The 24,811-nt window shown below is 38.6% G+C and overlaps 4 protein-coding genes and 1 pseudogene across 6 annotated transcripts; 2 read left to right on the top strand and 3 right to left on the bottom strand.

The window, feature by feature from the left end:
• The first annotated feature begins 2,361 nt into the window (after nt 1–2,361).
• Nucleotides 2,362–5,974, top strand: LOC106411272 (protein NLP4-like). Its single transcript, XM_013852001.3, has 4 exons — nt 2,362–3,590; nt 4,082–4,129; nt 4,200–4,998; nt 5,088–5,974. The coding sequence occupies exons 1-4, from the start codon at nt 2,847–2,849 to the stop codon at nt 5,804–5,806; spliced, it is 2,310 nt and encodes a 769-aa protein (XP_013707455.2). The 5' UTR covers nt 2,362–2,846; the 3' UTR covers nt 5,807–5,974.
• LOC106411273 lies at nt 5,950–7,826 on the bottom strand (annotated as a pseudogene).
• Nucleotides 7,827–9,651: 1,825 nt separating this feature from the next.
• Nucleotides 9,652–13,035, bottom strand: LOC106411387. The gene is made up of 9 exons (XM_048763547.1): nt 12,596–13,035; nt 12,260–12,287; nt 12,095–12,173; nt 11,957–12,002; nt 11,773–11,871; nt 11,375–11,443; nt 10,845–11,175; nt 10,617–10,765; nt 9,652–10,534 (listed from the first exon to the last, which is right to left on the bottom strand). The coding sequence occupies exons 1-9, from the start codon at nt 12,929–12,931 to the stop codon at nt 9,878–9,880; spliced, it is 1,794 nt and encodes a 597-aa protein (XP_048619504.1). The 5' UTR covers nt 12,932–13,035; the 3' UTR covers nt 9,652–9,877.
• Nucleotides 13,036–13,774: 739 nt separating this feature from the next.
• Nucleotides 13,775–14,447, bottom strand: LOC106407895. Its single transcript, XM_013848744.1, has 2 exons — nt 14,219–14,447; nt 13,775–14,103 (listed from the first exon to the last, which is right to left on the bottom strand). Exons 1-2 carry the CDS (start codon nt 14,445–14,447, stop codon nt 13,775–13,777), a joined length of 558 nt encoding a protein of 185 aa, XP_013704198.1.
• A 1,520-nt stretch (nt 14,448–15,967) lies between these two features.
• LOC106410975 (high mobility group B protein 3) lies at nt 15,968–23,402 on the top strand. Of its 3 annotated transcripts, none has more exons than XM_013851619.3 (6): nt 15,968–16,310; nt 16,523–16,557; nt 16,678–16,750; nt 22,565–22,627; nt 22,722–22,766; nt 22,849–23,402. In XM_013851619.3, exons 1-6 carry the CDS (start codon nt 16,260–16,262, stop codon nt 22,945–22,947), a joined length of 366 nt encoding a protein of 121 aa, XP_013707073.1. In that variant the 5' UTR covers nt 15,968–16,259; the 3' UTR covers nt 22,948–23,402. The 3 variants fall into 3 exon arrangements, with proteins under 3 accessions (XP_013707073.1, XP_013707075.1, XP_013707077.1); XM_013851621.3 differs by having other exon boundaries at nt 16,495–16,557; XM_013851623.3 differs by lacking the exon at nt 22,565–22,627.
• The last annotated feature ends 1,409 nt before the right edge of the window (nt 23,403–24,811 follow it).

Below are 24,811 nucleotides of genomic sequence, written 5' to 3'. Positions count from 1 at the left end.
TTTCTACTCATATGATTTTATGATTATTTGCATATTTGTGTAACAAAATTTTACACCAACGTTTTTTTTTTAATGTGGAATGTTTAGTGGTTTCAATAATTTATAATCATTTAAAAAACAATAAAGATTTCAAAATTAAAATATTAACTTTTCAATATATGTTCAACATAGATGTCAAAATATAAGTATGTATTTTCATATGAAGTATATAGTTTAATTTAAACGATATATATATATTAACATAAACACCTATTAAAATAAAATTATTTATTCATATGATTTTATAATCATTGTACCTTATTATAGAAAAAAAAATTAAATCTTGGGCAAATCTCCAAAATAGCACATTTCTAAGTTTATATCACAAAAATAGCACTCAAAAACTAAAATGACCAAAATAGCATTTTATCTTTTGAAAATTTTAATTTTTTTATTTTTCAAAATTTGAAATCTTATCCCCAAAACCTCATTTCTCAACTCTAAACCCTAAACCCTAAACTCTAAACTCTAAACCCTAAACCCTAAACTCTAAACCCTAAACCCTAAACTCTAAACCCTAAACCCTAAACCCTAAATCCTAAACCCCACCCTTTAACTCTAAACCCTAAGTTTGTGACTTTTGATAAAACATTAAGTGCTATTTTTGTGACTTTTGACCTTGAGTGCTAGTTTGGGAACAAAAACTTGATTTAGTGCTATATTTGTCTTTTTCTCTTAAATCTTTATCACAAAAGTTCATGTGAGACTTTTAACAGTTTTAGTAATTTATACTCGTTTTGAAAAATTCAAAATACAACATATACAAAAAATCTAAAATTTTATTATATGATTAATGTAATTATGTAATTTATTTTAATAATAAATAATTAAACAAAAATGATAGAAAATATATAGATTGTTAGCAAATCTTTATTATTTAAAATCATTAATTTCCATATATATCTTAATCATATTAGATAATTCCATATGTTTTATTTAAGGAAAAAAATTCAATTTGATAAATGAATTATCCATAATGGACATACTATATAATATAACAATCCCTAACAATTTAATTTTGGACTAGCAAAATTTTCAATTGATTCTCAAACCGTCACGTAAGCAAAATAAGCGTGACAACTCATCAAAGTACTTTTTAATTAATACAAAGTACTTGTTATAACTTTTTAAATGTTTTTCTATTAATATATATATGAAATTTTAAATTTATTTTCTTGCTATTGTTGTCAGATCAAAATGAAAACATATATTCCAAGTAAAATCCTATTTTTCTTTTTAATATTATATGATTACTGGCAATATTCTCTGATTCTATATACGTGACTAGTCAAAAAAAGAGAGAGAGACATTTTTACATAAATAGAAATTCACTACATTAGACATGTTGTTGCTCTTTTGTTTTAACATCGTTAAACAAAGACGGTGAAACAGCAGATAGATCTATCGACTACCAAGAAAAAAAGGCGGGCTTTCTCTCTCCTCTTTGTTCTCTCTTCCAGACCTTTTACAGAGTTGGATGATTGAGAAAGCATCGATGTTCACCGGATCTTTCTTCTGGTGAGGTGACTCCCGCCGTTCGGGAATGGTTCCAGTATAGGTGTCTCCTTCAGCATCTTATGACTGGCTTTTGACTCCGGAGAATCACTTGTCCTCTCGGTAATTCAGTCGGCTTCTGACTCCGGCGACGCACCATATCTTCCGGTGTTGTCGGCTGGTTTTTTGTCTCCGACGTCCTTGCCTTCTTCTCCGGCAAAGGACGGTCGGCTTATCTCCGCGTTTCACTCTCCTTTGGTGAAGAAGGCGGCTATATGTGTATCTAGTTTTAGGAAGCAATCGATTTTCTAAAAGTTTTCCGTTTGGTGGAAAGCTTCGGTTTTTCTGGAGTTAAGGTGGCGGATGAGATCTCGACAACGGTCGATGTAAGCTCTCCGCCGGTGGTGATTCCGTTGCATGTGATGGGTCTTCGGTGTTTGGCTTGGACGAGATCTCAACATAGGTTGATGGAAGCTCTCCGAAGTTTGGTGATATGGCTAAGATGGTGCACACCGTGAAGATCGTGAGGTTTGGTCCCGGCTGAGCCGGTGGTTCCCTGTGTCGGCGACGATCTGCATGTCGGTGAAGACGAGGGGTTTGGTCTTCAAACACGTGGATCTCGTTTACCGTGATTTGAACACGTGGAAGAAGTGATGCGTTCCGCTTTAGTGTGGGTGGTTTGGTTTATGGGCCGTTGTTGGGTCTTATAATGTTGTTGCCGTGTTAGGTTTTTAGTCTGGGCTTGAATGTCTCTTGTAATAGGTTTGTAAGGTTTAATTATATAATAAATAAAATCCTAGATGAAAAAAAAAAAAAAAAAAAAAAGTTGTTGCTCTTTTGTTTATTCCTTACTCTCTCTCAAGAAACTGGGAGAATCTTAAGCAGCCTGGAAGAGAGAGAGTGAGATGTTCTGTAAATTTAAACCAAAATATGTCCCCATGCATAGAGGAGATAACGATTCACAAATATTCATACTTTCAATTTTTATTTGTTAAAAATTCTTCTTTTTTTTATATCTTACTTGAAGAAGGTACTTCTTCTTCAACAGACAAATCTTTACAGCTTCCTATTCTTGTGGTTTGAGATCTCTCTCTCTCTCTCTCTCTCCCTCTCTCACATAGACAACAAATTACAAATAAAGGTCAGTTTATAAAAGGGACTTTTGAAACTCACTTGAGGAAGAAATCTTCAAGAATCTCTGTCCTGCCTTTCTTTGTTTCCCTTTCTTCTAATTTATCATCTAAAGTTTTGATTTTTCGGCTAAGAAAAAAGTTGTTGGGCTAAACCAAAAAAAGCAGAGCACATACATATCCATGGAAGATAGTTATCTCAAAACCGATAACGCTGTTATGGACACTGGCTTCATGGATGGATTGCTACTAGATGGTTGCTGGTTAGAGACAACAGATGGATCTGACTTTCTTAACTTAACACCTTTTGATCCATCTTCCTTCATATGGTCTCCAACTCAAGACACATCAGCACTAGTATCTCACATGTACGGTCAGGATTGCGCAGAAAGATCAAGCCTCGAAGACTTTCAATGGAACAAACGATGGTGGATCGGACCAGGAGGTGGTGCTTCTTCAGTTACCGAGAGATTAGTTCAAGCAGTTGAACACATTAGAGACTACACAACAGAGAGAGGCTCACTCATTCAGTTATGGGTTCCGGTCAACAGAGGCGGGAAGCGAGTTTTAACCACAAAGGAACAACCCTTTAGCCACGATCCTTTATGTCAGAGGCTCGCAAACTACAGAGAGATCTCTGTGAACTATCACTTCTCTGCTGAGCAAGATGATTCCAAGGCCTTAGCTGGTTTGCCTGGAAGGGTTTTCTTGGGGAAGCTTCCTGAGTGGACTCCTGATGTTAGGTTCTTCAGGAGCGAGGAGTATCCGAGAGTTCAGCATGCTCAGGACTGTGGTGTACGTGGGACGCTGGCGATACCGGTGTTTGAGCAAGGGAGTAAGATTTGTTTGGGTGTTATTGAGGTTGTGATGACTACTGAGATGGTTAAACTAAGACCTGAGCTTGAAAGTATTTGCAGAGCGCTTCAGGTTTGTATCCTTCTCTAAATGCTTTTGATCAGTGTTCTAAAAATCGGTTGGCCACTTCGGTGGCAAAATCGGTTATAGCCAAAACAATTTTTTTTTAAATCCGATTTATACTATTCATTTGGTTTAAACTATTCTAGTTAAATCGTTTGAAATTGGTGTATATCAATTTAAATTGGTCTAAATCCGTCAAATTAAACAATAATATTACTGCAAATCTACAATTTCATCTTTTTTGGATATCTAATTTTTATAATTCACAAAAAAAAAAAAAAACTAAACATAAAAAATTAAAATATCTGATAGAAATATAAAATATATTAAAAGTAAATTAAAAATTCATTAACGCCTAGATCATGTTTAACTCCGAATAATATGAGTATAGTCGTTAGTTCTATATAAAGCGTCTAATTACCGGCTAACGGGTTTTTTGAACATTGTTTTTGATATTGAAATGTGTTTTCTGAGAAGGGAGAATGTTTTTTTGTTCACAGGCAGTTGATCTTAGAAGCACTGAAGTTCCTATCCAGCCATCTCTAAAGGTAATCAACTACACAAGTTCTTTAAGTTCTGCTTTTGATATAAACCAGTTTGGTTCTCCTTTTATGTCAGGGATGTGACTTATCCTACAAAGCTGCATTACCTGAAATCCAAAACCTCTTGAGATGTGCTTGTGAGACTCATAACCTACCTTTAGCTCAAACATGGGTCTCTTGTCTCCAGCAAACCAAAACCGGATGCCGTCACAACGACGAGAACTACATCCACTGCATCTCAACCATCGATGACGCTTGCTACGTTGGCGATCCAACAGTCCTCGAGTTCCACGAAGCTTGCTCTGAGCATCACCTCTTGAAAGGCCAAGGAGTTGCGGGACAAGCCTTCTTGACCAATGGACCTTGCTTTTCGACCGATGTCTCTAACTACAAGAAGTCAGAGTACCCTCTCTCTCACCATGCTAACATGTTCGGCTTACATGGCGCCGTTGCGATACGGCTACGCTGCGTGCATACGGGGTCTGCTGATTTCATCTTGGAGTTCTTTTTGCCAAAGGAGTGTGATGATGTGGAGGAGCAGAGGAAGATGTTGGATGCTCTTTCGAGTATTATGGCTCACGTGCCTAGAAGTTTAAGGACTGTTACGGATAAGGAGCTGGAAGAAGAGAGTGAAGTGATAGTAACGCCAAAGATAGAGAACACATTGGTATTTGATGGTGGAGACAAGCCAAATGATGTGTTTGGCTTGAAGAGAGGTTATGAGTACAAAAGCAGTGAGAGCAGCATGTTCTCTTGTGGTGGTTTCAGTAGTATGGCTGAGAAGAAGCGTACAAAAGCAGATAAAAACATAACTTTGGATGTGCTTAGACAGTATTTTGCAGGGAGTTTGAAAGATGCAGCCAAGAGTATTGGTGGTAAGCAGCATTGCTCTCAATGTTTTGGATTCATTTTAATCAGAAAGTCTTTAAGAGATTGATATCTTGTTTTATCTCCTCCTTGTCAGTTTGTCCAACGACGTTGAAGAGAATATGTAGGCAACATGGTATACAGAGATGGCCATCAAGAAAGATCAAGAAAGTGGGACATTCTCTTCAGAAGATCCAACGAGTGATTGATTCTGTTGAATGTGTTTCAGGTCCTCTCCCCATAAGCTCTTTCTACGCTAACTTCCCTAACTTAGCCTCACATGAACCATCTCAACAAGACAAGATCTCCCCTCCTCTTCCGCAGCCATTGCAGCTTTCAAAGTCCCCTAGTTCAAGCTCTAGCCAATGCTGTTCCAGCGGCGCGACAACTGATCCTTCTCAAGGTGATGTTAGAACCGGATCAAGTCTTGATGAGACAGTATTGACTCTCTCTAGTTTAGAAAACAACCCTCAAGGCGGCACCCATTTGTTGTCATCATCTCAAGATGATGACTCATTGAGGATTAAAGTCAGCTATGGAGAAGAGAAGATCAGGTTTAGGATGCGGGATTCGCGCAGGTTAACTGATCTATTGTGGGAGATAGGGAAGCGGTTTGGTCTAGAGGATATGAGCAGGTATGATCTAAAGTATTTAGATGAAGACAATGAATGGGTTTTGTTGACTTGTGATGAAGATGTAGAAGAGTGTGTAGATGTTTGCAGAACCACACCTAGTCATACCACCATTATGCTTCTGCTTCATGTTTCTTCTCATTGTTTCCCTGAACGTTCTTCAGCTACAGGTTACAGTTTATAGCACTGACTTCATATCAGAGAAAGAATGAAGAAAAAGAAGAGTTTATAGGACATGGTAGAAATAAGCTTGTACCTTTGTGTTCTGTTATAATTATTCATCATTTTAATTGTTTTCTTTTTCATTTTCAAATGTAGATATACATATAAAAGAACTCAACTGTTACCATAATTTTCATATTTATATACATGATAAGAAAATAAAACCAAAAGTAAAGATTTACAAAACTATATATGCTTTTTTCTAGGGAGCATAAAAAGCATTTTCTTACAAAACACCAAACAGAAGTTCTTAAAAAGCTCAAAGACTTGTTGTGTGTTTCTATAAGTCATGTCGCGTTCTTGTGACCTCCGGTGACGTGGAGAATACGTTCCGAGCTTCAAGAGACTGACTGTGCGGCTAAGTACTCAAGTGCAACAACTATGTCACCTATAAACGGTCGATAATGAGCTTCTTCGTTCAGACACATTGCGATGATCGCGACCGCATAGTTTAGACATCGTCTTGGGTATGCTCCTCGCAGTGAAGGATCCACTAAATGTCCAAACTTCTTTTGATCCGTGAGGTATGGACGTGACTCCCATGCAGAGACATTTAAAAATTATGTTAAAACGAGAGTTAAAATTTTCCGGTTTAATCCGGTTTATAGAATTTACTTATTACCCAAGCAACAAGATTCTGCTGGCCTTGCTTCCGACGCAAGTCAATAGCTTTCCTTCCGGTAACCAGCTCAAGCAAGACTACACCGAAGCAGTAGATATCCGATTTAACGGTTAGTTTCCCGCTCATCGCGTACTCGGGAGCACAGTAGCCGTAAGTTCCCATGACTCGTGTGGAGACATGAGTCATATCTCCTACAGGACCTAGTTTAGCCAGTCAAAAATCCGACAGCTGAGGGCTGAAGTCTTTGTCTAACAATATGTTTGCGGATTTCAAATCGCGGTAAATCACTGGCGGGTTAGCTGTGCAGTGAAGATACTCTATTCCTCGAGCCGCACCTACAGCGATTTTAATTCTTGTATTCCAGGTTAATGGTTCTTGATTTGATTCAAGATCTGCAAAAGAAAACAAAAGAGTCAAAAACTTTATAACAATAAAACACTTGTAAGATTAATGAAGAGAGATGGTTAAGGAACCAACCAAATAGATGATCTTTTAAGCTGCCCATTGGCATGTATTCATAGACAAGAAGTCTTTGATCACCAGAAGTACAGTAACCGATAAGTGTAACGAGATTTGGGTGATGGAATAAGCTAAGCATAAGAACTTCAACTATGAACTCTCGGTTCCCTTGAAGCCCATCTGGATTCAGTTGCTTAATAGCCACCACCTGATTTCGTCAAATATTAACTTCTTCAGTAACTCAAATGATATTTATTACAAAACAGAGGTTTCCTCTTACTTGTCCTGAATCTAAACGACCCTTGTAAACTCTCCCAAAGCCTCCTTCTCCGAGCAAGTTAACTTCACGGAAGTTTCTTGTGGCTGTGGCTAGCTCTTTAAAAGTGAAACTCTTAGCTCCACCGCCAGGTTCAATGAAAGAACCTGAAGAATCTGTTGTTGGGTAAGGAGAGTTGTAACGAGTGGTATCAATGTCGACTCTTGTGTCCTTGGTTCGAGGATTCAAACAAGAAAAGCAAGTCATCTCTTTTCGTTTTCTAAAACTATGGTAAGGTTTGACAAATGAATTTCATGAGATTGGTTATTCTGTTCCTTGTGTTTTAGATCATTCCAGAAAACAAAAGAACAAAACTTTTGGATGAGTGAAAGGGAATTACTGAAGCCTCATACACCAAACAGAAGATCCAAATAGATGATAGATTGCAGGAAGAAAGAGAGAATATATCAATACCATTAAATTTGGATCATGACGGATTGATAATGTTATGTCCAACTATTTATTTCTATATTTTACTAACTAACTGCCATTAGTCTACATATAAATATACCTCTTACCTAATTTTCAGTTTATTATAAGTTATCTTTTTTTTATTATAGCTTTTTCTTATTTTCTATATTTTAGGGATCCACCATTCTTATTATTATAATAATAAAATTCGTGTATATATTGTGTGAGCAAAAAAAATTTATGACACACTGTTCCACTAAAAATAAATATTACAGCTATATTTAATTAATCATATTATTTATGAAAAAATCATTGACAGCAAGTATTTTTACTATTATGAACCCTGTTTTTTTTTCTTCATGTCCGATACCACTATAATGTATAAAAAAATACAAAAATAAAAATTAAATTTTTCAAAAAAAATTTGAAACAAAAATATACCCGCTCTTATCTAGTAGAATAATAAAACTGAAAGGTTACTAAACTTATACAAATTACATCTAATCACGACAAAAAAAAATATGACAACGATCTTTGCAACAATAATAAAACACAAGAAACAAAATTCAACAGAGGAAATAAGAAAAAAAATCTAGGAAATTGGAGAGAAAATCACGGAAGAGTTTTTACAACATGTTCTTTCTTCTTCCTTGTGTATAATTAAACTCTTTTTTGTTTATCTTTATTTTTGTTTTTTATTTTTATGTTGGAGCTACTAGAATTTAAGTGGTAGAAGACGACGAGGAGTTTCGTTTTCTTCTTTTCCAAGTAGGACCTCTTTTCAAAAAAAAAAAAAGGAGTTCCCTGATTTTATCATCTTTTCAACAATTTTAAATTATTTCCCCCAGAAAATAATTACATATACCCGTTTTAAATTCCCATAATCGCCCGGTTAAATGAAAACAGTATACTGTATAGTGTGTGAGGAAAACCCACGAGGCCGACAGTGGATGTTCAGTTTAGATCTCATCAAATGGACGGTCCCGATTGACTTTACGTTGTTATTACATCTTTATTGTAGGTCCCGCCGGTTTTCCTTAAAGTGTAGCGGTGACACTGTCCTCTCATATCCGACGTTGACTTTATTTACCGTTTCGGAAAAAATGCTGTTTCTATCAATATCAATAAATGCTTTCTTTATAATCAAATTATTAGCTGATGAGTTTGGCAATTTCACCAATCTTTTTCACTATCATATGTTTGCTCTTTTTATATAAGAAAAATCTGCTAGCTGTTTGTTTAGATTTTTTCTTCATCCTCTTACTTTTCCATGTTTATTGACATTTATGTTGATTGTGTAACCATTCACACATCTAACATTTTAACGCTTCTTAATGGCATTACTTTAGCACAAAAAATGATCGAATGAGCGTGTTATTACGTTACTATTGAAAGTTGGAACTCTTTCTTCCATGAACAATGAAAAATAACCTTTTCTCCCCAATTTTTTTTCTCATGGCTTTGGTAACATCATATTACTGCTGATAAACTCTATCATAACAGATGGTTTGTCTTTGACTAATTTGTATGATACTACCAAATCTTATTGATGACAATTACTTCTTTTTCTATTTTATTTGAAACAAACAAAGCGTTCATGTAAGTCCCGTGATGCCTGAGCCCAGAATTTGAAACTAGACTTGAGAGGCAGTCGAGCGAACAAATAAGTTAACACCTTAATAACAAAGTTAATAACAAAGGTAAAACGAATACCATCTAATGAGTTATATACACTACTAATTTCAAAACCGTATATACAAAGAAACATATGTATACATATAAACAAACAAATTTAAAATATGCATAATATTCAGAATTTGAATGTTTATGGTCATTGACTCAGTGATATCGACAATCAAAATGTTGATACATGGTTGTAAGTTCCATTTGCTATGTTCATGATTAATAACGTGAAAAGTCCGCAGTTAGTTTCAGTCTAGAGATCCTAATTACCTAGGAACTTAGAGAATCGAAGCCGGCAAGTCTTGCAAGAGACATCTTTTGTTGTTTTGTTCATTCTCTCTTAATACCCTAAAAATAAGGATGTTCCAACAATCTGTACAATAGAGACACTTGTCCCATATATATTTTCATGTCACAAGTTCACAACAAATAGGTCATGACCTCCCCCCCCACAAGTGATTTTCATACCAGATAACATATGATTGGGATTAGCCAATGGAAAATGCCTTCTTTTTCTCCCTCATCCAAAGATCCATTCATATTCAGAGCTGTAGTGCCAGATCCGGATGCTGCGAAGAGGACGAACAAGTCTGCTGATTGGAGCCGGGAGAGTTTGGTGACACAAGCCTAGCGTTAAGGTCCAGTGGAAACCGGTGGAACTCCTGTCTGTTATAAGGAAACAACAACCCTTGTTGTTGCCCGCCCGGTTTGGCCTCGTTGGTTAAGTTTGGTTGTTGCTGTCTCGTGATTCCCATCATCGGACTTGGACTTTGGCTGAATCCACTGAAACCACGGATTAGACCGTTGCTGCTCTCAGGCTTGATCGGCTGTCCTGGCTGGCGAGAGGAGGAGGAGGAGGATGGGAACTCAGTTTCTCGATTCAAGACACGAGCAGGTGCAGTCTCTTTGATTCCTTGAGAAGAAGAATGTCTGTTTCCTATGAAAGCGCTTGAGACTGAAGCTGTTGGAGACATGACTCTATCTGAATGATCATTTGAACACTTCTGTTTTCCCAACGACCACACTAATAGCGTTTGTTTTGAAGGATCATCCTCTCCAACCCAACCTAGACCAAACTTGATTCCAGCGGGCAAAGCGGTTTCAATTCTTCTTGATAAAAATTTCCAGGCAAGAGGACCGAGATTCGCACCGTATCGTGCCAGGCTCCTCGTGTAACCGTACTCAGTGTTAAGCCCAACCTGAGGGACAAGGAAAAACAAATGATTAGACCTTTGTTTCTCAATACAAAAAGACATTATAATGGAATTGGTAATAGCGTACTGGAATCAACTGTTTTAACTCGTCTTCAAGCGTTGTCAAAACCCACGGCTCTTGTGTAGAAGTTGAGAGGTGGTTGTAGGTTTCGCGTCTGTTATCATCGACATCGAAATGTTTCAAACCATACTTGTTAACAGCCTTGACAACCGAAGCTGCAGAGAAACCGAAAAGATTATTTATATGGGCAGAGAAAGAGAAGGGGTAAAGTAAAGGAAGAGAGTGCTTTTTTACGTGGAAACTCGTTCTCCCAATCTTGCGAACAGCCACTTTGGGTTTCACTGTCATGATTGATCCTAACCGATGTCCTTCTTAGATTGTAAGCACCAGAAAACTTGCTAGAGCTATCTCCTCCAGGATTGAGCGCATCATCAGCTGAAATTTCAGAAGTAGTACGGTCTAAGCAAGATGGTTCAGGCTGTTTCTTTGGCGGACGCCCTCTTTCAGAAACTTTTAGCTGGTGCTGGTGGTGCTGTTGTTGTTGTTGGGTTTGTGGTTCTTCGTCATCACTGTCTTGCCTCAAATTCTCGAAGTGCTTTTTCGCCAGTTCTTGTATAGCCCGTGCCTACAATCAACAATATAGAGTGTATCAGTTCAGCTTTTAATACATACAAATGCGATGAAATACAATCCAGATTTCTATTTCAACTAGATCCCTTTGTAAGACTTAAACGCATTCGAGATGTCATCCAACGCAAGTTTCTCAATCGTGTCCGCTTTATTGATAATAGTATGAATCAAAAGAGAGAAAGTTTAAGACATACCTGTCGATAATATACAGTGTCTGCTGAATTGTATTCCATCGCATTTGAACATATTAAAAACACATCTCCCTACAAAAAGTACAGGGCGAGAAGTAAGATTTATTGTTGAATGAAAAAAGAGCAGTTCCAACACCAATCTACACACGAGTTTCAATAGTTACTTCGAGAGTTAAACAAAACTTTTGAAACAGCCTTGGGTCTGCACTCTACGCTAAATATAACATGCACACAAACAACATCAAGAAATGGTTTCCCCTAATCCATAAGATGCCAAGTAACAAAACTTTATATAGCTATCAGAGAAAGATTAGCATAGGACAAAGCAAAAGAGGAACAAACTCAGACGCACCAAAAGTTCAGAGCTAAGAATCCAGGTGGAGTAAAAGTACAAGACGTACCTCGAATTGTTCTAAACTGGCATAAGCTCCAGAGTCTAATTTATTCCGGAGTGTGCTAAAATCCATAGGATTCTCGATAATGTCATGATAATCAGGAAGCTGCAAGACATATCCAAACAGAGATAAGACAAACACAACATTTAACGAGCTTAAACATCAACAAAAGGGATAGACAGTCACCCACCTCCTCAGGATCAACAGGATCAGAGTAAACGCCATAAGTATCTTTCCTACAAGCGTTTGTTAAAACACCATCAATCAAACAAAAGCATTAACTTAACCCAGTTGGGAATGAAACAGAGAGCAAGGAAATGAAGATTACTTTTGAAGTCTATCGAGGATGAAGGCCAACAACTTTTTGTCTGGCAAAGGTGTAGTGGGACCAGACTCAACGGGAGACCCTGCCCACATGTAAAATGACAAGCAAGTTTATTGTCTTTTCAAGAATTAAATAAAAGCAAATTTAATGTTATGAATATTTATGTACCTTGAAGAATGTCTGAAGCCTTTTCTCCCTGCAGGGGATCATCAAACAAATCATCATCATCAGTTCAAAGAAACCATTAAAATGCCAAGCTTTTTCGCAAATCATAGAAAACAAGTAGATGTGTTCATCAGTACAGAGGTATCTTTTAATTCAAAGAAACTAGGGATTTAAATACAATAAAACCAGAGAATATAAGTATACATTATAATTATAATAATATTCATAATAATCGAGAATAGAAACTGATAAACACACCCAATAAATAGAAAGTCTGATAGCCACATTGAACCCTGATTTAAACCCTAAGTTAGGATCGAGAGCAATTCGAATAGCTACCGTGTATCCAGATCCGTGAGCAGCGCCACCAGATTTTGAATTAGGAGAATGTCGACGAGAGTGAGTGTTCAATCCGCGTAATAGTCTGTGTTTCTTCTCCCGCCGCTCGTCGTCGTCTTCCTCTTCTCCGTCGTCATCGGAAGAGACTCTGTTTCGATTAGGGTTCCGGCGCTTGGATCGGCTTCCGGAGTTGAGGGAATTAGGGTTTTTGGGAGCGGATCTATGGTCATCGTGGAGCTTTTGTAGTTGTTGCTGTTTGATGGCTCGCTTCTGAAGGTCTAGAAGAGATGGCCTACCTTTCTTCTTCCTCGTCACTGTTTCTGCTACCTCACCCATTTTCTCCTCTCCTCTCCGCTTCTTTCTCACTCTCTCTCCTCTTTCCTTTTTCTCTTTCTTCCCCAGGACTGGAGAGGCGTTTGATTTTGGGTTTTCTTACGTTTTAAAAAAAAAACTAAAACTTAAAATAATAAAACTATTCACATGTGAACTCGCACGTGCATAAAGGGTAATACTAACTCGTGCTTTTCCATAAGAGCTTAGTGGGCCATAAGTAAGCTATTTAGGCCCGATGCCGGCTTTGTTTTAGGTTATGTATCGACGTCGGTTAGTTGATAATTTGTATGGTTTGGACCGTTTGGTATCTCTAAATTCGAATGGTTTCAGTGTGTGAATATTTAACATAGTTTAGAACATCATCGCAGCCCACTTAGAGCATCATTATCCCCTGAAACACCAAATGGGGTTTCTTAATTTTTTTTTTTTTTTTTTTACTTTTTCGAATTAAAAAAAAAAAAAAAAACGAACCAATCGTGAGCCGCCACGTGTTAGTGGGGTCCACGAATAGTGTAAAAAACCCTTAAGAACCGACTACTATTTAGTAGTTTTTGTAACCGGTTTCTTAAAAAAAAGTAGATCCTACGCGGGACCCACAGGTTAAGAAACCCTCTAGTATACCCGGATAAAGATGCTCTTATACTAATAGCCTCTTTTTTTTTAACACTTTTGAATTCATTCCAAATCAAAACCACATTGACAAGAGTATCGACCATAATGGCCTTGGCTTAACAGTGTAATAAAGGCCAACGAAGCCAAATAGCAAAACAGAACCAGATATGGTGGCGATGTCAGTAGACCCCCAATAAAAAAAGGAAAAAATAGAGAGAAGGAGAACATCATCACTTAGGTCAGTGCTTCATTCTCAATCCTCTGCAACAACCAGGTTGGACCGCCACGAACAATGTATGAGTGATACCGATGATCAGTAGTTACACTTGTAGCAATAACATTTCTCTTTTGCTCACAATGATGAAAGCTCCACTCCTGTAGTGCACTGAGATGAAAATGAATGTCATTTGTAAAATGACCCATCTCAGAAAACTCAGAAGGAGCAATGAGTATGTCTCTAGCCAACACACATGAAGATTCGAATATGATCTTCTGTTGGCGAGTGGACACCATATCACAGACCGCCCAGTTGATAGCTCTCAGCTCAGCTTCCTCTCTTGTCCCTATATTTGAAAAAGCCCGCATGCTATGAAGAATGGTAGTACCTTTTTCATCACGCAAGATCCATCCAGCTCCACAATTTTCATGACTGTTTAACCCATGAAACTCATATATTACATTTTAGATGACTTGGAGGGGGTTTAATCCAAGCTGCGGGGTCTCGCGGCACCACCAAAGAGGTTTGGACCTCGTCAGATCCTGATGCATTGATCTCGAACCAAACGTGTGCTTCCTCCTTCGCTTTTGTTAGAACAGAGACCGAAGAGTAGTGCTTCCTTTCAAAGGCCAGGCCATTCCTTGACTTCCACAAATGCCAAAGAATCCATGGAAAAGCTTGGATATTCATATCCTTTGGTGATTTCTGCACTTGCTTCAGTAGATGATATAAATTGAGGAAGACCGAGTTTTGAGAAAAACCAGCAGGTATAATTTTAGAATCGATCTGAAACCATCCTAAATATCAACCTAATATAATTTTCTTATGAATATTATTAGGGTATCAAAACTTTGACAAAGTTTACCAACAACAACCGGTTGGCCAAAGTCAAAGATTTGAAATTTAAAATGACTAATAAAAAGGGGTAGCTGATGATATTATGGAATTATAACTTACCAATCAAAATATCATTTTCAGAAAGTATTAAGGTTGGGTTAATTATGTGTCGGTGGTGTATTACCTGATGCAGAAGGAGGACGATGACTAATAACTTGAAGTTTGTAACATTAATATAGATGGCAGCAAAGATCTCTCTGTTTTTTTTTTGCAATCTTAAAATGTTTATGGGGCTGATTAAAAGGTGTCTTTATCTCTCTTTTCGTTTTGGTACGTCCACAACCTCTCTCCCTATTACCAAGCCCTTTGTACAGAGAAAGTGAATTGTAGAATATTTAGATGGTGAAAGAGAGGCTTGCACCTCTGTACTCTTGTGTTCTATAAAACGATTCTTTTCTCAATCTATTTTTCTGTTTATGATGTTGGTTTATCTTTCCTTCCATTTCTATAAAATTTAGGCATGTTGTTATATGGCTTGCTTCCAGTTAAAATTAAGGTCAGACAATCAAGTCATGGATACTTCGATGTTCCCCTGGATAAACTGGTACTTGTGGAAAGAATGACAAATATTTCAACAATAGAGATACATCATCTATGGATACCCTGCATTTGGCATGTCATGAAGCGGAGGCTTGGAAACTATCACAGATAACGCCATATACGATATTGGAGGACGAAGCTCGCGAAGGAGGGCAGCAAGCGAATATAAGGCAAGGAATGACGGGAAGATGGAGATGTCAGGTTGATGCGTCTTGGACAGAGCAGGGCAATGGGACTGGTTTCGGCTTTACACTCTTTGATGGGGTCTCTGAAGTGGTAGTGGGTCAGTGTAAAGCTCGGCTCTCGAACTCACCATTGCACGCAGAGGCGGAATGTCTCGCCTGGACAACAGAGGAACTAAGTGGCCGCGGTTTTAAGCATGTGAGATTTGAATCGGACCGCCAACAGCTAGTACAAATCATAAACTCTTCCAAGGCTTGGCCAGCATTGGATACAAAACTCGATGATATTGAACTTCTTTGATCTTTTTTCTCTTATGCTTCATTTCAAGATCTCTAAATATCCGTGCGGATACTCTTGCAAAAGAGGCCCGATCACGAAACTTAAACTTTCAGCTTGTAGACAATAAGGCTCCACAACAACTAGCTCTAGAGGCTAGTATGTTAGGACCAGGTTGATCTTTGAATGAAGCTTTTGATGACAAAAAAAGAAGAAGTTAAAATTAAGGTTTCCTCTTTCTCATCTTACGTAATTAACACAGATAAGTTCAATTAAAAAATAGTTTTAAATGAAGATTCAAGTACTTTTTATGTCATTAAGCCTCACTTTTGAATTGAAATTTATTTAATCTCATTCTCAGATAACATTTTCGTATAAAAGTTACGTAACCATTTGCGTCTCTTTACAAAAAATACAACGAGCAAGCACATAAGAAAACATATATCTCAAATCGTTGACGTAGCGAAACATATTTGAAATCCCGCCAAAATCCCTCAGATTAATTTAGCGCGAAATTTGAATTTCAGCATCCGTTTCCGCAAGATATTTACAACCCTCACTCGAATCACTAACCGTATAACAAACACACAGTATTCCTTTAAGCTCATGGACTCCTCTTTTTCTCAAAATTCAAAACTGTACGAGATCTTCCGCAAGGTGATTTCCTCTGATCATCTTCGTTTTTTTCTTGTTTATATCTCAAATTCCTCTCGATTGTGTTCATATTGATCTCTGTTGGTAGGTGATAATTGTTTTTGCGCTTATAATCGAACACCCTCTCCGCTTAGTTTTTATCTGTTTGATTGCCTTTCCTGTTTCTCTACTTTGTTCGTTGATCTAGCGATATGCCTGCAAAATCGATCATGAAGGTTGCTAAATCACAGACTGAAACCAGGAGCTCCAAGTAAGTCTCAGCTACGTCGATCGCTTCTTCCCTTTTTCTTTTAGTCTTATAGTTAGTTCCTATATCTCATTGTTACAGATCGTTTCGTATCGTTCCTCACTTAATTCTCGTTGTTAATAGGCTCTCTTTGAACAAGATGCCTGCTAAGGTTGGCAAACCTGCTGCTAAGGATCCAAAGAAACCAAAGAGGCCAGTAAGTGTTTTCTCAGTTTTCATGTAAACATCGCCTCTTATATATTCATATTTTTTGCGTTCAGTAGCTTCCATGGATAGTGAATTTTTCCACATCGGTTTCATGTAATCATCTCATCCGATTCTCAGTGTTGTGATATTAGTTTCAACCTTAGTTTGCTATCTTCGAGTCAAGAACATTTGATTATACTAATTTAGGTTGCGATTGATAATTTGTGGGATTATGAGAGCTTCTAAGTGTTTTAACCGTGATGAAGCATACGAACAAAGTAAAAAAGGAGTGAAGTAACCGTAAGTATTTGAGAGAGAAGAGAAATTTGAGAATTTAAGAGAATGAGAGGATTTGTGAGATTGAGAGAATGAAAGAAATGTTTGTATTGAATTGTGTGTTTAATTGTGTAACATACATGGTGTATTTAAAGGAAACAAAAGCAATAAGCACTCAATGGTGGAAGACTAAATAACTAGTAGTGGACTAGCCACTCCTCCCCATTTGGTAAGTGATATGGTCACTCCTCCCACTTCCTCCACTAACTAGTAGTGGACTAGCCACTCCTCCCCATTTGGTAAGTGATATGGCCACTTCTCCCACTTCCTCCACTACTTCCCTTTGTTTAATTCTTCATGTCAACACTCCCCCTCAAGCTTGACAGTAGTGAGTGTCAAGCTTGGAAAGCCATGAAGTATTCCCTCATTAAAACCTTTTCTTGGAAAAACCACTTGGGATAAAAACCAAGCAAAGGAAAAAGAGTAGAATACTCCACGGTGAGGAGATCATTGACATGGAAGGTTTATGAGTCCAAGTCTTGGAAGAATGGACTCACAAACTTTGCTACTGGCCGCCTTGGTGAAGATGTCAGCCAGCTGATCCGCACTTCTTGTATAACATGGGAGAATCACTTGCTGCTCCACTGCTTGTCTGACCTTGTGGCAGTCTACTTCTATGTGCTTTGTCCTTTCATGAAAGACTGAGTTGGATGCAATGTGTATTGCGGCTTGGTTGTCACAGTGCATGGTCATGGGAGAGGTGATCTCAATTCCCAAGTCGCCTAAAAGCCCCTTTATCCAGATAAGCTCACTGGTTAGCTTCCTCATTGATCTGTACTCTGCTTCTGCGCTTGAACAAGATACTACTTTCTGTTTCTTGCTCTTCCAAGTGACAAGATTCCCTCCAATGAATGTACAATAACCGGTGGTTGACCTTCTGTCTACTCTATCTCCAGCCCAATCTGCATCACAGTATCCTATCACCTCAGTGTTCTTGTTGCAAGCCATCCATACACCTTGTCCTGGCGCTTCTCTTAAGTATCTTAGAATCCTCTCCACCATGTTCCAGTGATGAACCTTGGGAGTTTGCATGTGCTGGCTCACTTGATTAACTGCGAAACACACATCTGGCCGAGTGATGGTTAGATAGATCAGCTTCCCAACCATCCGTCTATACTGCTTGACATCTTCAAATGGAGTGTCTTCATACTCCCCCTCTCGCAATACCTTGTAACCTTCTTCAAGTGGTGTCTTGGCATGTCTTCCTCCAAGATCTCCTGCCTCCTTTAATATGTCCAGGGTATACTTTCTTTGGGACATGAATAATCCTTCCTTTGATCTGCACATCTCAATGCCAAGGAAGTACTTCAGTTCTCCCAGGTCTTTGATGTCAAATGCGGCCTTGAGAAATGTCTTGGTTAAACTGATCCCCTCCTTGTCACTACCCGTGATGATGATGTCATCCACATAGACTAGAATTACCGTAATTCCTTGCTTGCTGGTGAGAGTGAAGAGTGTGTGATCCGCTTGAGACTTCACAAATCCCCTTCCATTCAATGTAGTGCTTAGCTTGTGGTACCAAGCTCTTGGTGATTGCTTCAAGCCATAGATTGCCTTTCTGAGTCTAAGGACATTCCCTGGTTTCACCATTTCTTCCATCCCCGGAGGTGGTTTCATATACACTTCATCTTCTAGTTCTCCTTGCAGGAAAGCATTCTTCACATCCATTTGCCAAAGGTCCCATTCTAGGTTCACTGCTAATGAGAGTAGAATCCGGATTGTATGAAGCTTGGCCACTGGTGCAAAGGTGTCTAGATAGTCCTCTCCATACACTTGTGTGTATCCTCTTGCCACCAGTCTGGTCTTCTTTCTTTCTGGCTTCCCATTTGCAAGATACTTAATGGTATGTATGAGTCTGCTGGTCACGGCTTTCTTCCCTTTTGGAAGTTCTGTCTCATACCAGGTGTTGTTCTTCTCCATGGCCCTCATTTCATCATCCACCGATTTCCTCCATTCATCATCTTCCATAGCTTCTGCATATGTTCTTGGTATCCATTCCAGGTCCAATGAACTCATAAAGACTTGATGTTCTTCTGGATAGTGAGCTAGGGAGCATAATCCACTTTCTGGATGTGCCACAGCTTGAGCATTGTAGTAAACAAAATCATTTTTAACCCAATCTGAGGCTGGTCTTCTGATCCTTGTACTTCTCCTTAGGACTTGTGTCTGCTCAGGTTCATTACTGCTGCTTGGTTCTCCTTCTTGAGCTTCAGTGTCTGGTTGTCCCATCTCATCTTGATCATGAGATAATACTGGGTTTTCTTCAGGTTGAGCTTGCGCCGGTTGATCTTCATTCCCCCCTTCATGGTCAGGATGAGAGTCTTCAGTGTTATGAACCATGGTCTCTTTATAAGGAGTAGTGTCCCGGCCTTTCTCTGGTTCCTTTTCTAGGTTAATGCCGAGTCTTTCCATAAGAATCTTCAGGTTGTTAGCTCTGTCCGAGGCAGAATGAGATAGATCTTTGAGTTCCTCCCAACTCTTCTCATCATAATAGGCCTTGGATTCCATGAACTTAACATCTCTGGATACTAGGACTCTCCTTGTCTCTGGTACATAGCATTTGTACCCCTTTTGGTGCGTAGAGTATCCAATGAACATTGCCTTTGTGCTCTTTGCCTCCAGTTTGTTTCTTAGTTCTCCTGGAATCAAAACAAAGCACACACACCCAAACACACGCAAATGATCAATTGATGGTCTAGATTTGTTTAGTACCTCATATGGGGTGGCATCAAAGAGGACTCTTGTAGGTGTGCGGTTGATTAGGTAGGTGGCTGTGACTACTGCATCCCCCCAAAACCGCTTGGGTACATTTGTATGGAACATCATACTCCTTGCCACTTCCATCAAGTGTCTATTCTTTCTTTCAGCCACACCATTTTGTTGGGGTGTGTAAGGACAGCTGGTTTGTTGAATGATTCCATGTGAGGCTAGATGTTGTTTGAAGGCTGTGCTAGTATATTCACCACCATTATCTGATCTAAGAATTTTAATCTTAACATTGAAATGGTTAGTAATATAGTTCTGAAAATTTTTAAATGCTTCTAGCACCCTATCCTTAGATTGCAACAAAGTGATCCATGTGTATTTAGATTTTTCATCAATGAATGTCACAAAATATTTATGTTGTTCTCTAGATACACATGGAGCAGTCCACACATCAGAGTGAATCAAATCAAAGCAGTTTTCATATTGGGTTTTTGATTTAGGAAACACAGTTCTGCAATGTTTTCCTAATATACACGCTTCACACTCATTTTTAAAAGAAATACTAGGCAACAGGATGTTCAAGGCACGAGAATGGGGATGTCCTAGTCTAGCATGCCAGATTTCATCTTTAGGGAATTCAGAAACAGAATGAAACACACACGATAATTGAGATACAGGTCTTGTGTCCTCAAGTAAGTACAAGTCTCCCTTGGTAACACCTTTGCCAAGCAACTTACTAGAATCAATATCCTGAAAGTATACACTGTTAGGCGTGAAAGTAACTTGACAATTGAGATCATTAGTTACTTTTTTAACAGACAGTAGGTTTGAGGCAAATGTAGGCATATAGAAAGCTTTAGATTCTTTATCAAACAATCTAAGTTCACCTACACCTTTTATTGGAATTTTATCTCCATTTGCTATCATCACATTTCCTAAAGCCGGTTCTATGTTCTTAATCAGTTCTAAATCACTTATCATGTGATGAGAAGCACCAGAGTCTATAACTAAGGGCTTAGCCGATTTAAAATTATTCATAGAACCATTTGCATTGTGAGAAGCATTAAGGGAGATACCAAGAGTTTTAGATATACCAGATTCCTTGAGAGCCTTGATGAGAGCGGTTAAGTCAGACTTCTTGATGGTCTCATCTAGATTGGCTCTTGGCGTGGCATAGCCTGATGTGGAGGCAGTAGCTCTTCCCACACCTAGGTTGCTTATACCCATGGTGATTGGTGTTGTTGGCTCAGCACCATCAGTTGAGAAGTTGGCTCTTGCATCTTGGTATTGAGGGCGGTTGTCCCTAAATTTGTTGGGCTTGAGGTGCGGATGTAGTATCCAGCATTTGTCCTTCATGTGGCCCTTCTTCTTGCAGTGATCGCAGGTCAAGTTTTTCTTCTCATCTAGCTTGTAAGCTGCCTTGTTTGACACGGCTCGTTCAGCTTGATGTGCCATGTTTAAGTCTCCCTTGCCTCCAAATAAGCCCACAGAGCCTTCTTCCTTCTGAATTTGAGCGCATACTTCATCCAGGTCAGGTAACTTGTCAGCTCTCAGGATGTGCTTGATTAAGCTCCCATAAGATGGATTAAGCGTGAGCAGTAGTCCAAACACTCTGTCCTCTTCACGCCTGGTTAAGAGAGTGGCGGGGTCGGTAGTATGTGGTCTGAGTAGTTCCATCTCTGCCCAAAGAGACCGGAACTTGCCAAAGTGAGGCTGGAACTCCATATCTCCTTGGTTGAGGGTATTGATAGCTCTTTTTACTTCAAAGACCCTTGTAAGGTTGGAGGTATTTCCATACACTTTGTAGAGTGTATCCCACAGCTGCTTGGTAGTTTCACAGTAGGAGTAAGACTCCATGATGGCGGGTTCTAGGGAGCTAAGGAGCACTGTGAGAACCATGAGATCTTCCTGAGCCCATTTGTCTTCATCAGTAGCTACCACAATCTCCTGTCCATCTTCTCCTTGGGTGGTTTGTTTTGGAGCTGCTTCTGCTGAGACATGACTCCACAAACCCTTTCCTCCAAGGGTAATCTTCACCATCCTGGCCCACAAGAGGTAGTTAATCCCCTTCAGGGTCACAGGTATGCTGATGCGGTTGTTGTTATTGTTGTTGTTGTTCTCCATCTTGGAGATTTACTTGGTCAGAGGTAGAGTTTAAGAACTAGAAACAGAGTTTTGATTTTGCGGAATTTAGAAAGGTTTCAAGATTGTTGCTGCTCTGATACCATGATAATTTGTGGGATTATGAGAGCTTCTAAGTGTTTTAACCGTGATGAAGCACACGAACAAAGTAAAAAAAGAGTGAAGTAACCGTAAGTATTTGAGAGAGAAGAGAAATTTGAGAATTTAAGAGAATGAGAGGATTTGTGAGATTGAGAGAATGAAAGAAATGTTTGTATTGAATTGTGTGTTTAATTGTGTAACATACATGGTGTATTTAAAGGAAACAAAAGCAATAAGCACTCAATGGTGGAAGACTAAATAACTAGTAGTGGACTAGCCACTCCTCCCCATTTGGTAAGTGATATGGCCACTCCTCCCACTTCCTCCACTAACTAGTAGTGGACTAGCCACTCCTCCCCATTTGGTAAGTGATATGGCCACTTCTCCCACTTCCTCCACTACTTCCCTTTGTTTAATTCTTCATGTCAACAGCGATTGTTCTTAATGTGATCCTCCGTTAGTAGTTGTGTTGTCTGTAAAGATTCTATTATTAAATCCTAAATCGATTTTGCTTAACTTCTGTGTGCTAAGACTGTTTATGGCTTTGTTACCTTGAAAGGGAGGGCTTCCGCCAGACTTAATTACAAGAAGGAACATCCTAATAAAAAAAATTGTGGCTGCTGTGAGTGTTATCTCTTGCGATCTACTCGATGTGATGTAATAGTACATGCTTGTTATCTGAATCTATACTGACCACACAGTTCAATGGATAACAGGTTGGGAAAGCTGGTGGATCAAAGTGGAAATCCTTGTCTGGCTCTGTGCGTTATCTAATCTAAAGCTATCTTAAGTGTTATGTGTTTGACTATATCTTAATCTATTGAGGTCTACAAATATTTTTAGGAGAAGGCTCCCTACGTGGCTAAAGCTGACAAGCGCAAGGTTGAATACAAAGACGAACATGGAGGCAAACAACAAGGAATTGATATGTTTTGGTTTTGAGTAGAAACATAACTAAATTTTAAATGGGGAGGTGATTATTCAACAATGGTAGTGGTTATGTGTTGGCAGGAGCGGACCCATAAATTTATATAACATGGGGCACAAAATGTTATAAACATTTAGTATATGGATGTTTAAATACAAAGCATGTGGCACATACTGTAAAAACACGTTAAACTAAAGGTACTATAATAAATTTTGTACCAAAGTTTTTATAAAAAAATAATTAGTATGAGGCCCATGCCACACCCTTTCCTTGGCTGGGTCTGCCTCTGTGTGTTGGTGTTTTCAGGAGGAAGGTACAAAAGAGAACGAGGAGTCCGTTAAGCCAGTGTGTGAGGAGAATAATGTGGATGATCCAGAAGCTGAGTGATGGGTGCGAAGAAGTTAGTGGCTGATTATTTATGGTGTGTAATAAGTAAGAAGCAAAGTTATATTTTATGAATATATATATACCTTGTTCGGAAACTCGCTAGGCGTAATGCGTGCAGCTGATCAGGGCCTAGCGAGTTATCAAAAAATCGGAAATAAATCGGAGAGTACTCGAAGATTTTTAATAGGGTTTTAATTTTCAATAATACATATACATTACTTTTGTGGATTCGAAATATTATTATAGTTTAGGTTAATGGGCTGCGTTACTCCATTTGGACCTGCCAAAACATAATTTGACTAAAAAATGATTTTATAATTTTTATTTATTTTGTTTTGTAAAATACAAAAAATATGCATATGTAGTCATCTTCTTTTCTTCTACAACTAAACCTTCGCATCCATGGTTTCCAGTTTATTATTTATTTTGTTTTCACTTGCTTTTCTTGATTTGTATACTACAATTACTTGGGATCTACAAATACTAACAATTTTTCAGAAATCTTTTAGGTTCCAAAAACAACATTACGCGGCCGCCTAACCTTATACCACGTTCTCGGTGGTTAAAATACGGGCTACAGTAAAATGCATCCGAATTGGCCAAACTCGCCACGGTGACTACCCGCTTCACGATTTTGCACACGATTACTCGGCAACTCGCCCGCTTTTTAGAACAAGGTATATATATCGTGTATGAGAGAGAGACGAGTGATGAAGCCTTTATATTTTATGATCTTATATTGTCTTACTCATCGTACAAATGAAGGAGAAGTACCATATTTATACTGTCAAGAAATACATAAAATAATGGTACGTCGGTTGGTCAAAGGCGGTAAGTAAATGGATAATCATCTTCTATATTATCTTTTAACACTCTTCTTTGATTATCCATTTTGTATTACATAGTGACTCGTTAAAAACCTAGTCACGGAAAAATTCCGTGGGATAAAAACTGTGAAGAAGGAAAAATAGTATGCTGCCCTAATCTCTTCCTGAGAATAGTGGACTTAACTTTTTCCTTACAGGTCACGCAAATACCACATTCCGATGTCGTATACGTGTCTTCGCAATGTTGTAGTAGGAAGAGGTTTCGTGAGCAAGTCAGCCGGATTGCCGCATGACTGTACATACTCAATGTCCACGTCTTTATTTTTCTCGAGCTCCCGAATATACGAGAAAAATCTTGGAGGAATATGCTTTGTCCTGTCGCTCTTGATGTAATCTTCTTTAAGTTGAGCGACACAAGCCGTATCTTCGAAAACTTTCGTCGGCTCCTTCTTTATTTCTATTCCGCTAGTTTCTCGTATGTGATGACACATTGATCTAAGCCACACACATTCTCTGCATGCTTCGTGAAGCACTATAATTTCTGCATGATTTGAAGAAGTCGTAACCAGAGTTTGCTTCTGGGATCTCCAAGAGATCGCAGTTCCACCAATTGTAAAAACATAGCCGGTTTGCGATCGAGACTTATGAGGATCTGATAAGTATC

Source organism: Brassica napus, chromosome C7 (assembly GCF_020379485.1).
Source record: "Brassica napus cultivar Da-Ae chromosome C7, Da-Ae, whole genome shotgun sequence".
Lineage (NCBI taxonomy): Eukaryota > Viridiplantae > Streptophyta > Magnoliopsida > Brassicales > Brassicaceae > Brassica > Brassica napus.
Note: the sequence above shows the minus strand (reverse complement) of the source record. Positions and strands in the feature narration are given on the sequence as shown.

Excerpts from the sequence above, each read along its gene's own strand:
- LOC106411272 (XM_013852001.3), top strand. The coding sequence starts at position 2,847 with ATGGAAGATAGTTATCTCAAAACCGATAACGCTGTTATGGACACTGGC. Across the intron at positions 3,591-4,081 it reads GTATTTGCAGAGCGCTTCAG|GCAGTTGATCTTAGAAGCAC; the intron begins GTTTGTATCCTT and ends TTTTGTTCACAG. Across the intron at positions 4,130-4,199 it reads CTATCCAGCCATCTCTAAAG|GGATGTGACTTATCCTACAA; the intron begins GTAATCAACTAC and ends CTTTTATGTCAG.
- LOC106411387 (XM_048763547.1), bottom strand. The coding sequence starts at position 12,931 with ATGGGTGAGGTAGCAGAAACAGTGACGAGGAAGAAGAAAGGTAGGCCA. Across the intron at positions 11,872-11,956 it reads ATCCTGTTGATCCTGAGGAG|CTTCCTGATTATCATGACAT; the intron begins GTGGGTGACTGT and ends TATGTCTTGCAG. Across the intron at positions 11,444-11,772 it reads CCAGTTTAGAACAATTCGAG|GGAGATGTGTTTTTAATATG; the intron begins GTACGTCTTGTA and ends TACTTTTTGTAG.
- LOC106407895 (XM_013848744.1), bottom strand. The coding sequence starts at position 14,447 with ATGAATATCCAAGCTTTTCCATGGATTCTTTGGCATTTGTGGAAGTCA. Across the intron at positions 14,104-14,218 it reads CCCTCCAAGTCATCTAAAAT|GGACAAGAGAGGAAGCTGAG; the intron begins GTAATATATGAG and ends TTTCAAATATAG.
- LOC106410975 (XM_013851619.3), top strand. The coding sequence starts at position 16,260 with ATGGACTCCTCTTTTTCTCAAAATTCAAAACTGTACGAGATCTTCCGC. Across the intron at positions 16,311-16,522 it reads TGTACGAGATCTTCCGCAAG|GTTGCTAAATCACAGACTGA; the intron begins GTGATTTCCTCT and ends TCGATCATGAAG. Across the intron at positions 22,628-22,721 it reads TAAAAAAAATTGTGGCTGCT|GTTGGGAAAGCTGGTGGATC; the intron begins GTGAGTGTTATC and ends AATGGATAACAG.